Source organism: Diceros bicornis, chromosome 28, assembly GCF_020826845.1.
Source record: "Diceros bicornis minor isolate mBicDic1 chromosome 28, mDicBic1.mat.cur, whole genome shotgun sequence".
In the NCBI taxonomy this organism is placed as follows: domain Eukaryota; kingdom Metazoa; phylum Chordata; class Mammalia; order Perissodactyla; family Rhinocerotidae; genus Diceros; species Diceros bicornis.
This window is the reverse complement of record NC_080767.1, coordinates 33,423,112-33,435,863: the sequence shown is the minus strand read 5'-3', so window position 1 is coordinate 33,435,863 and position 12,752 is coordinate 33,423,112. Positions and strand designations below refer to the sequence as shown.

Genomic DNA, 12,752 nt, shown 5'->3' with positions numbered 1-12,752 from the left:
TAGATCATGTTTGTCTATAATGTTGTTCAAGTTCTTTATATCTTTACTGATTTTCTGCATACTTGTTCTGTTAATTATTGCAATATGTAATGTCTTTTCATTTTCCTCTGGCTTTTTTTTTTTTTTTTGAGGAAGATCGCCCTGAGCTAACATCTGCCAATCCTCCTCTTTTTGCTGAGGAAGACTGGCCCTGGGCTAACATCCATGCCCATCTTCCTCTACTTTATATGGGACACCGCCACAGCATGGCTTGACAAGCAGCGTCGGTGCGTACCCGGGATCCGAACTGGCGAACCCCGGGCCACCGCAGTGGAGTGCGTGCACTTAACCACTGCACCACCAGGCCGGCCCCTCCTCTGGCTGTTTTTAAGATTTTCTCTTTATATTGGTTTTCTATAATTTGATTATGATGTGCCTTGATAGGGTTTTCTTTGTTGTTTTTTTCCTACTTGGGGTTCATTGAGCATCTTGGACCTATGGTTATAGTTTTAAAATATTTTAGAATATTTTCAGCCATTATTTCTTCAAATATTTTTTCTTCTCCTCCTCCCTTGCTCTCTTGCTGAGACATCAGTTACATATATGTTAGACAACCTAATATTGTCCTCCACGTCACTGATGTGCTCTTCAGTTTTAAGTCTTTTTTTCTCTTCATGTTTCAGTTTCCATTGCCGTGTCTTCAAGTTCATGATGTTTTCTTCTGCAATGTCTAATATGCTATTAATCGCATCTAGGTTTTCACTTCAGAGATTACATTTTTCTCATCTCTAGAAGTTCTATTTGTTTCTTTTAATGTTTTCCATTTCTCTCCTTATTATATTTATGTTTTCCTTTGTGCTCTGGAATGTATATGTAATAGCTGAAGTCCTCACCTGCTAATACTATGTATTTTCTATCCTTTATAGGTTTGTTTTTATTGTTTTTCCTACTGGTTAGGGGGTCTCATGTCTAGTAATTTTCTGTTAGATTGTGGGCTTTGTGAATTTTATGATGTTGGATTCTGGGTTTTGTTATCTTTCTTTAACGAGTATTGGACTTTGTTCTGGCAGGAGTTAAATTGCTTGTGCATCTCTTTGACCTTTTCATGGCCTGTTTTTAAGCTTTTTTGGGGTGGATTTAGAGTAGCATTAGCATGCAGATATAGGCTTATTTTGGCCTAATACTAAGAGGCATGGTTCTTCTGGGGTCTCTTTCCTATGTTCCCTGTTTGAACAAATATTCTCCACTCCGGGAGGTGTTTGGTCAGAACTCAGACATCTCCCAGCCCTGTGGGAGCCGAGAGAATTGTTCAGCTTACAGTAGTCCCCCAGTAGTTCTTGTTTTCTTCCTTTTTTTTTTTTTCTTCAGGTTTTTGAACATTTCATTTTTGTCACTTCTCATAGTATTTAGTGTGGTAAAGAAAAATCTGGTCTTTGTAATGCGTGAGGCTCACAGGCATAAGAGAGAAAGAAATGACATTTGAATATATGAGCTGTCATGTTAGATGCATAGAAAGGTAGTAACTTATTTCTTCAGGAAATTTTAAATGTGCGCAAAATTATAGTCTATAGACATTACCAAATGAAGAAGAATTTCCAAATGAGAATTACCTGGTTCTTGAAGTTGTCTCCTTCTTTTGCTTCCATGTAATTACAATTTTTTTTTTCTTTTATCTTTTGTTATTCCTTCTCTGTCCTTTTTTCCCCCCAATCTTTTGTCTCCCTTTTTAGGGACTCTTTTGTTCACTTTATTTACCAGTATTCTTAGAAATCTCATTTATTTTCATGACTTGAATGTTTATCTCCATGCAGATTATATCAGTGTTTACATATACTGCTCAAACTTGTGTTCTGAGATACAGCCCTGATTTTTCAAATTGTGGTTGTGGGGCAGTTCTATTTGTATTACCCTATTACCTCAAATAAAATATACCCAAAACTTGAAGCTTTATACTGTCCTCAGATTATCTCTTTACTTCTCTTTTTGTCTCAGTAGCTTCCAACTCTTCTCTGAAGTCATCCATTCCTGAAATCTTACAGTCATCTTTGACACCTCCCTCTCCTATAATTAGTTGCCAAGGCCCATTAATTTGACCTTTTCAGTGCTTCTTATGTCTTTTCTCTCGTTTTAATTCCACTGCAACATCTATTTATTCATTCATTTAACAAATACATGTTGAAATGCTATATGTGCTAGGATTTTTCCCCCAGCAAGTAGGAATTATATGGTTTCCACAATGTGGCACAGTGCCCAGAAATGATAGGCCCCAGTAAATATTTGTGAAATAACTCACAAAATGAATATATTAGGTTGAACCATATGAAATTGTCATTTTTTAAGGTCATAATGGTCAAATGTCAGCAATTTCACATGTTCAACAAATATATTACCAGTAAGAATCATACAAATAGGAAGAAGAAAAGTACATACTAAGTTTCTCCCTAATATTGTTAATGTTAACAGCAATATTATTAATGTGTATAATTTTCTTTCATTAAACTATAAAACTTGACTTTTCTCTTCTTTCCCTACCAGGAAACACGAAATTATCCAGAATCATATCCACAACTGCCAAGGGATGAAACAGTGGAGAACCCTCATCTCCAGAAGCACATTTTGGAATTAGCATCCATTCTGGATGTTCGAAACGTGTTCCTTGAGAATACCATAGATGACTATTAAAACAAAAATCCTCTTGTCAAAACAATTTTTCATTTGCCACAGATTTTAAATGGTGCAGTTTTTTAATGTGATGACAGACACATAGTGGTGTTAGTTTTTATTTTTTAATTTAGGACCACCATTTTAAAAATAAACTGAAAAAATTGTTCAAACTTTTAGGGTAACTGTTTTAAAATACAATCTTTCAGGTCTTTTAAAAAACTCGATTAATCTTGGAATTTTTATTTTTTGGTTTTGAGGTATGGATGCTTACCTCCAACATCTAATCCTACACTCCAGTAGTCACTATTCTCACCCTGGGAAGAGTAAATCATTTATTTTTGTATAATGTGGAAAATCCAGCTCTTATACTTGGACCTTAAATGTGTGGATTTGGAAAATATGTAATTGTTCACAAAGGTGAAACTAGCCAGCATGGACTACCAAAAATCAAGAACCGAGTCCTTCCATAATATTTCTTTTCATTCCAAGTTAGTAGGTATAAACGTGTAATTCTTTGAAGCATAATCAAGACAGTTCTTGAAATCATTTAATTCGTTCAAATACTGTCAAAATTTTAGAAACTGTATAGAATTGATTTGCATCTGAAAGCTAAATCTTTAATTGGGGTCTTGAGATGATAAATACCATTTGGAATGTGTGTGTCCTGTGTTATCAGGAGATATGTTTGCATACTTTATTTTCTTTGTAGTCTTTGAATGTTGGAAATGAAAAAGAACAACAACTTTTAAATATTTCAGTCAAAAAATCAGATTGTCAGTTTCATAACACAGTGTTTCCAGTAGGAATTCTGTTTAAACTCTTAAATCATGAGATCAAGTTTAAAGACTATCTAGATTGAAGTCTGTGGCATACTGTACAGAGGCTGTAATCTTTTTGCCTAGTTCAAATTTATGAGAGTTCAAAGTCAGAGATGTTATTAATTTTAGTTGGAGGTAACTGAATTGTTATTTAACCTAAAGTGGAAGTGGCTTTTGCATTGACAGTTTGGAAATATGATTTTTTTAAACTCCTTGTATTTAATATTTTATATTCATGCACAAGTTTTTTATTATTTTAAATAGGACTCAGTGTATAATGTAAAGTTTTTTGTGTTTCTCTTCCCTGTCTTCCCTTCATAATTTCACAGGCACTAGCTATGATGTTTTTTCCCCCTCTTTGAACTCCACAGCATTCAAGTTCAGAAATCTATGAATCAGAAGCCCTTCTACCTAATTTTCTGTTCAGGCTCACATTCTACCTCTGGCAGTCCCAGGGGAAATGAGATGATTGCTTTTGGTGCCTCGTTCCCATGTCCCTAGGGAAATTTTACTGTACAATTTTTAACTTGGTTTTTATTTCTGGCATAGAGAATTATTTGGATCTAAGTTATTCATCTACCTGTTCCAATTTGCTTATTTTTCATCTGAAGTCTTGAAGTTATTATTCTTGGGTTTTGGGGACTTTGTGGTGTTTTTTTAATGTTTTAAATTATTTTTGTTTCTTCTTTTAAACATTATTTCAGAAAGCTTTGGAAAAGTTACCCTGGAGAGAGATTTCCTTTGCTAGTGGGTTGCTTGTCATTATCAGATAAAGACTGCTTTCCTTTTTTTTCAGTACCTTAATAAACTTGGTAACTTTCCTTTCATAGCAGTATTCACCTGGACTAAGCAATAGACTATCCTTAGTTGTCTGACTTTTGTTTCAATTCCCCTGAAGTTCTGTGCCAGTAGTGTTCCTAACAACACATGTTTTCCTGTTCTCTGATGCTTAAAATAATATTTCTCATCCTGAGCTTTATCCTCACCTATTTAGCGTAAAGAACACTGGTCTGAGAACTAGGAGACCTGAGTTCTAATCCTGGCTTTCCTGGCAACTAGTGTCTTCATGTCTCTGCTTTTTAGCACTCTCATCTGTGAGATGAAGGCATTGGCCCAAAGTCCTATCCAATTCTATGGTTCTATAATTTGAACTCTTGGTTCCAGAAGATACTGATTTCCCCACCCTTACCACCTGGAAAACTAGTTTCCCTGATTTAAGTGTTTACAACACTTTGTTTCCAGATCATATGTACCTAGTTTTTGGTCAAGAAAATATCTGGGTCCCAACTAGTTGTTGTAGAAACTAGTTGAGAGAGAGAATCTCCTGCAGAAATTAGAGCTTTTGTGATTAGAAACATGTTTGTTTAAGAACAAGGGGTCTTAGAAAACCAATTAGTGTTTAGGTGATGACATTGCTCCTTAAGCTAATAGTAGTGTAATTCCTTACTGGTAGTTGAAGATCTAAAGTGAACTGAAGTGATCTTGAGAGGAAAACTGTGCTAGAAAATTCTAAACTGTTGTTTCATTCATGCCTTCGAAAAACGTGTATTGAACAACAACTATGCTCCAGATTTTGTTCTGGGCATTGAGGAAGCAAACAAAGTAACTTAAAGATCTTTGTGTTCATGAAGCTTACACTCGAGTAGGAGGAGTGAGGCAGTAAACGTAAAAAATAAGTACATTTATGTTAGAAAGTTGTAAGGAGTATGAAGAAAATTTAGAGCATGGTAAGGGAAATTTTTTGTTTGTTTTTGGGCAAAGAACAATGGTGAAATGAGTGATCAGGGTAGGCATTATTGAGAAGATTACATTTGTGCAAACACTTCATGTTTCTTTGTCTTTTCTTTCTTTTTTTTTTACTTTTTATTGTGAAAGTTTTAAACGTACACAGGGTTTAATGAACCCTCTTGTACCCATTACCCAGCTTCTACACTTGAAGGCATTACTTTAGTCAAGGAGAAAGGAACATAAAAGGACACTCACCCAGTGGGCTCAAGATGGCAATGGCAGAGTGTCTCATTTTTTCAGTGCATACCGCTCCCCTTTATAAATATAAAAATGTTAAGCCCTTTAAATAGAATTTATAGAAATTTAAATGTTGGAACTAAGAACAAAGCAAAGCAATGGGAAAGAGCACTTCTTTGTTTTCAAATTGCACAAACTCCCCCTGGAGATTCTGATACAGTCTCTCACCTCCTGTAAGAATTCACTGTAAATGAAATAGAAAGTGTAAGATTGCAAGAAGTCAGTTATACAGAAAACAAAATTAAGCACAATGGAATTCTTTTCTCTTTCTTTATCCGTGTATTTCTGAAGTTAGTAAAGCAACTATCTTCCCTATTTTACAGAAGAGAAAACTGAAACCCCAAAAAACTGTCAGATTATTTGCAGTGATAGAGCTAGAACTAAAACTCAAATCTCCTAACCTCAGCCCAGTCTTCCTAGCAGCTCAGGTTGCTTTCTGTAATGAACAAGAAAGAAATAGAGACTTATATTTTGGCACAAAGGTTATGATATTTTTTTAATATAGCAAATATTGAAACCAGTAAGTCAGCGCTAGCAAATTTTGATTTATTAATTATGAAAAATCCAGAAGTCAGACATTTTATCTTTGGTTTTAGCCAGGATATATTCTTTGTGTGTGTGTGTGTTTTCCTCCTAGGAAGTGGTGCTCTCAAAACCTCTCAAAGCACATGGAATTTATTGTACCCTTTCTATTTTTACCAAGTTGAAATATTTTGAGATTATAAAAGCCAAATGCAATGTAGTCAGGACTGAAATTTTCGTGATATAGAATCTGGGTTTTATTTTTTCCTCACTTGTGGCTACGGCCCTTTATTTTCTTCTTGCAGTAGAATTCCCTGAAACACATTAGGTGATGATTGAACTGAATTTCGTTGAGGTAAAGGGAAAAGCAACAAGTCTGATTTATATATCCATTATGGAGCTTTCTTTAGCATTCTTCTCCAAGTTTAATCTCTGACCTGTATGACTTAGTAACTTTCTGTCTCTTAGAAGGGGTTTGGACTCAGTTGAAAAATCTTATGCTTAGTTATCCACAGAGACTTGTAATCAGCCTGATATACAGAGAACATTCTGGACTGGAAATAGAGTAAGGTACCAAGGTCTGCAAACTTGGCTACTGCCAGTGATTCAGAACCCACCTCCCCACCCTAAGTGAGTAAAAAGATTTGATATGAATATGAATGGTATGAATCTCCTGGTGATATTTTGGGTGTATATGTTCCTGTATGTTTGTTTGGAGAGTATAAAGGGTATTTACGTTGAGGGCTCTTTTGTTGACCTTATTTATTTGAAATCCTTATTTTATTTGTAATGGCATGTGTATATTTTTGTGATGCTCAATGCAGTCTCTGTGTATACTTTTTGTATATATGTACATATTTGTAAATATATTGGTATGCAATGATACAGTATGTGTATATTATATACCACACCCATTGTGGGCTGAATTTATTTAAGTTCTGTGAGGACATCATAGTGGCATTGTTCATGCTGCTGTTAATTAGGCTGTGGCTGTATCTCCTTCATGAGCCTCTATTTTGAGGGGCTTGTGTTTGGGTAAAATGGGCTAATTTGGAGTTGAAATTAGGATATGAAGAGCTTAACAGAAAGCTGGATATTCTTAGCTTTAAAATCATCTGCCAATTTTCATTTAAACTGATGATAAATTAGTGATATAAACCTGAAAAACCTAAGTATGTGAAACTGAGACACCAGCAGGTTCTTAAGCTATATTAGTCCTTTATTTTCTTGACCCCTTGTTGAGTATTATTACTGAGTAGTAAAGTATTTATATTGAGAATCAAGGGGCTGTGGAAAAAATTACTTTGATCACATTTCGCAATAGCTATGAAAATGTCCTTTAAATAGGTAAATATGTTCCTAGTTGCCATTTCAATACCTGATACTAAATTTTAATTTTGGAACAATTTTTTCTTTTTTACTGATGTGTCTCATTTTATGTCTGTCTCTGTGAGGCAGAAAAAGGGGCATTAGTTAGGGGAAGCCTTTACCTAGGTGGGGTGGAATTTAACGTGGAACAGGAGGTTGTTAATCTGTATATTTGCAGCAGCTGTGATTAATGTAGTCCTGTCATGGCATTTGCGACTAGAGATTTTTCTTATTGGTGTTGCATATCAAAGATGAGTATGCTCATGTGAGAATATGCTTCCAGTGAATAAAATGCCTCCAGTTGTATTTCTTTGTCTCTATGAGACCACTTGTGTTCTGCAAATTGATGATATATTCACACATGAAGTAGGACTCTTAATATTAGGTGCATGGCGTGCTATAAAATCTGGGCCTTCAAACTTCTACCAAGGATGACGGGTGGGGGAGGATAAGAGGATAGTAAATAGGTGCAGTGCCAATTTGTGACCCTATGAAATATCACAGAGTATCAATGTTCAGTTACTCCTGTCTTTACTGGGCATGTTTATTTGCATGGAAGAGTGTAGGAGGTGTTTAATACACATTTGAATACGTTCACCACAGAAATTAAGTAGACGTTATTTTTGCATGATAAAATATAACTGCAAAGCAACTCTTTACCCCATTATTCTTCAGAAGAGTAAATAATCTATCTGGTCCAACATTAAATTATCTTAAAGAGAAGTTAGAGTCAGGAGTCAATTTTACCACCCAAAAAATGTTACATTTGCCTCTTCATTGTATTTTTAATAAAACAGCCAACTATTCAGAACACTTCTCAATTACAGTATTAAGATTAAAGTAAAGTTATTATAGCCTTTGTCTTAAATATTAAAATTTGGTAACATACTATTTCTGAAAAAGTGTCTGATGTTCTGTTGTTTTAGTAAACCACTTATTGCAGTTGGGCGTAGCAGAGCAGATGTTGTGCTATTTAAAATTCATGGAACTGACGCAGGCTCAACGTGGACATTGATTTGAGGAAGGAGCAGCAATAAAAAGTGTAGATCAGGGCCGGCCCCGTGGCTTAGCGGTTAAGTGCATGCGCTCCGCTGCTGGCGGCCCGGGTTCGGATCCCAGGCACGCACCGATTCACCGCTTGTCCGGCCATGCTGAGGCCGCGTCCCACATACAGCAACTAGAAGGATGTGCAGCTGTGACATAAAACTATCTACTGGGGCTTTGGGGGGAAAAAATTAAAAAAAATAAAATTAAAAAAGAAAGTGTAGATGAGACTGACATTGTGAATATGACCTCTAACTCAAACAGTTGTAAAGCCAGTTACTTTGCAGTTAAATAAGATAGGAATTGCTTAGAAAACCAAGTCCTTTCCTCCATCCTCCTGTGCTCTTAGACATTGATACTTTATACCTATACCTATTTGTGCTGTATGTCCCATTCTTTCCTGGATACTGTGACCACTTTACCTAAAAAAAAAAGAAAAATTTTTTTTTAGAGGCAGTTCATCTTCCTCAATCTAGATTAGCAAAACATAGTATTACACTATGTCCCAGCTTCGCTGAGTTTTTGAACACAGAGACTTATTAAGCATGCCTTGTGTTTAAGGAGTAATAGTTGATGTGTGAATGGAATCAATCACCTATTGAAGGGAGAGGTGTCAGGATGATGTAGGGGGACATGTCCTTAATTGGGTAAAGATAAGTGTATTAAGTGTAATTAATTTGTTGGTGCCACAGAAATATTTCCTTTGGAATTCTGTAGATATGAAATGTTTTCTTAAGCTAAAATTGGTATTTTTCACTTGTTTGGTGTAATATTGACTTTTGAGAAGAATTCCATTTCTGCATAACATTGTTACTTCATCACTGATGAAGCACCATTTCTTAATTTTAAAATATTTTTGTTAATTTCTTCTGTGGTTTTTTTAAAGTTATATTTTGAATTAGTTATCAAACTACTCTAAGCAGTGTGATTTTTTTAAAACATATTTGAACAGTAGATTCAGAGTTTTTAATAGTTTGAAGTAAATTATATTAATTCTGCACTCCAGATTCACTTAATCATAAAGCCTGAATTTGGTCATAGAACAGACTATAAATTGGGAGTATTTTCCTATTTTGGTGGACGATTCCAGGCTATATCCTAAGACAATCATCTTTTTAGGTATAGTATTGTTTATTGAGACATTGGTAATTTCAGGGTTCAGATTTTTGCTTTTCTGATAGGCTTATGGAAAAGAAAGTTAATAGACTGAGTATATCACTTTCAGAATGAGATAAGGAATTATAGCTAGCCTTTCTAGGTCTGCAGTAAACAATATTTAAAATTTTATGTTCTATCACTAATATTCTTTTCTCTTTTGAAGCTGTTGTGAATGTCCACTTGTCTATGATTGAAAATTAAGATTTGTAAACATTACAGTTTGACCCATAAGTTTTCTCAAACATCAAATCTGTACAATCAAGCATTGTAAAATGTGAAATGATCATATATGATAATCTCCAAATAAATACTTCCAAACCATAGAGAAATAACCACTGTATTTTTAAAAATCTTATTCCTACCCTTCTTTGCATGTTACTGATTTTTTTCTAAGTTATAAACATATGTTGTGATGTATTAAAAATCTGCAGGAAAAATTGCTTAAAATATTTTAGGGCAATAAGAATTGTTATTACTATTTCCTGAAGAATGAGTTTTGTGGGTTTTTTTTTTAAACTCATTTCTTTATCTTATTAAAAAGAACTTTTAATGATTTGGTAAAATGTTTTAGGACTTTTATAGTTATCTGGATACATTCCTTTTGCCACATAGACCATACGGCTGGTTCTCCTACTGTTTTTTATTTTTTTGTTTTTAATAAACTTTGCTGTTCAACAATCAGAGAGTCTTATATTTTGGACGCTTCTTCCAGTTGAGGTAGAAAGGTCTTAGATAATCGGAAAGGCAGATACAATGTCCTTACGTTTTCATAGTAGAGTTTACAAGTGGAGGAATTTATCCAAATAGGTTATCTTCATTGTATAGCACCAGTACAAATAGTGGTTTCATTAATCATTGAATCAGATAAAGAAGTTATAAATCATTTCTTACTTTGCTCTAAAGATTATTGTCATTTCAGGCCACATTATTTTCTCTGAGCAGTTTCCATTGTAAGATTGAATATCCTTTTTCTTTATTCACATCATCACTAAAGGTTAAGATAATCAAATAGGATTTAAAATGTGTTTGACCTTTTTTCCCTGAAAATAATGGTGAACCTATTGTCTTATTTATGGATATTAGGCAGAAATGCACTTGTTTCAATCATAGCAGAAATTACATTTGGAGAATATAATTACTTGATTTTCTAGTGGTGTGAAATACTTTTAAAAAATTGTGCTTGTCTGTAACTGAAATGTTATAGAATTGTAACACTATAGGGGTTATAGAGTTATATTTATTAGCTCTCCTCAAGAGATTGAAGCACAATAATTTTCATGTAACAGTTCTTATCCAAGTGCTGCTAATCTGTCGCGCAAATAATGAAGCTAATCGGTTGCCTATCTAGCTGTTCACAAATCACTGTAATCCTTGAGACATAGTCTTGTTGCTCATTTGTATTAAATTTTGAGTATTGTGGGTTAATACTTTAGAACAAGATCCATTAACTCAGCTCTGTGAGACGGCAAACCATTTGGATTCATTAGTTTTATATGTGTTATCAGTAGAATAAATTTTGAAGGGGCTATTTACTACCAATGACTAAGGGGAAGACTTACATTGTCAACATCATTTGACTTGAACATTTGTGGTATTGTAAAAGTCTTGTCTGTTGTGTTTCTAAATTGCTTAAGCCATACATACTCTTAAGGGTGTTTTCTTGTTTTGTTCCTTTTCAGCAGCCTTTTTCTGCTTTGTCTGTTATGGTTAATATCTCATAGATTTTAGAAATTGAGAAGTTATTGAAACATCTTATTTTCTTGAGTTCATCACTTTTGACTCTTGTGTGGTATGTCATAAAGGATAGTAAGCCTTTTCACTAACTACTTCACTAAAAATTTCAGAGTAAACACTGTGATTCTGAGAGAGGATTCACTAGGCTCTTGTCTTTCCAATGTTTTCTTCTGTTATGTGGTGCCTACCACCTTGGGGGCACTTAAATAATAGATGATGGAAAGGTAAACATTGTTTTGATGTTTATTGAATAATGAGATTACAGAATATTTGATTTTTGTTCAGTGTATTGAAGACATTTTTGCATTGATAAATGTTCTCTAGGAATGTGACTACATTCATCAGGTGTGAACTCTTGTAAATGAATTTTGTATCTTGAATCTACGTATATATTAAGTGTATCATCAATATAAAAATAAACATTATTTGCTTAAAGTTTTTGGTACTTCTTCAGAATTGCTGACAACATGAGTGCTAAATTGTTAGGGTTTGTTTCTTTGAGATAATACCCCAGACGCTTTCAGCTGTCTTGGGGTTGTGGATTCGAGGCTTATTCTTCTAGCTTGTAAATTTCTTCTGCGTCCTAGTCTTGGTTTTTCCCCTGCCCTTCTCGTGGTGGTCAGAACGGGGACATGCCGAGGGAGGGATTGTTTCAGGGGAGGGCGAAAGCTTCCTCTGGCTGGTGTTGGGTCTGGGACGAGAATAAGAGCAACTTCAGTGTGGAATGTCTGGCTTGATTGGCACTGAGTCGTCCCGACACCCGACGTAGGCTAATTTGCGCTGAAACTTTCAAGAAGGCAGTTTTACCCCTCTGGACTTCCTTCATCTGTCAAAAGTTGAAGGCCCAATTAGTGGATAGTGAAATGTAGTGGGCTGCCACCAGCGAGTTTTTGAATGAAATGCGATATATCAGAGTGCATTATATAATCAGGCTATGATTCTGGAAACTTTTCTTTCAGCGGCACAGTATGTGCGTCCTGGGTTGCCATATAAAACTATCGCCTACAGTAGGTCATAGGCACCATAACTAAAACACTAGGCACAAGGCGCGAGGTCCCAGTACTAGAGCCGGGAGCCACAGGCTTCTGTGCGAGGAGGGAGGCGCGGACTGGCAGTGGTCGCCTCCTACACAGTGACACGGCGGCTGTGTGGGATGCAGTGGGACTGGGGTGCGGGGAGAGGAAGGGAAGCTCCCGCTGGTCCTCCGCAGCCATGCCCAGGGGCTCCTATCCCGCACACTACAGGCCGGCCCCACGGCACCAACTGGGCTCTTTTCCATTTGCCACAGGCCCCTCCACTTCCCCGCTCCGCACCGCCTCCTTTAAAAAAAATAAGGAAATTAGAAAGGCTTCGGCCATCCAGTCATCGTTCGCGGGTCGGGCCGCTCGCTGACGTGGCAGGCCGGCCTGAGGGAACGCCTGCCCAGCGCTCGCGCCCTGC

The 12,752-nt window shown here is 35.9% G+C and overlaps 1 protein-coding gene across 3 annotated transcripts in view; it reads left to right on the top strand.

The window, feature by feature from the left end:
• Positions 1–11,747, top strand: part of SCAI (suppressor of cancer cell invasion) — a 138,195-nt gene extending 126,448 nt beyond the window's left edge. For all 3 annotated transcript variants that reach the window (XM_058524019.1, XM_058524018.1, XM_058524020.1), the window contains one exon: positions 2,515–11,747. In XM_058524019.1, the coding sequence (XP_058380002.1) occupies positions 2,515–2,661 (147 nt within the window). In that variant the 3' untranslated portion in view covers positions 2,662–11,747. The remainder of the gene's footprint in view (positions 1–2,514) is intronic.
• The last annotated feature ends 1,005 nt before the right edge of the window (positions 11,748–12,752 follow it).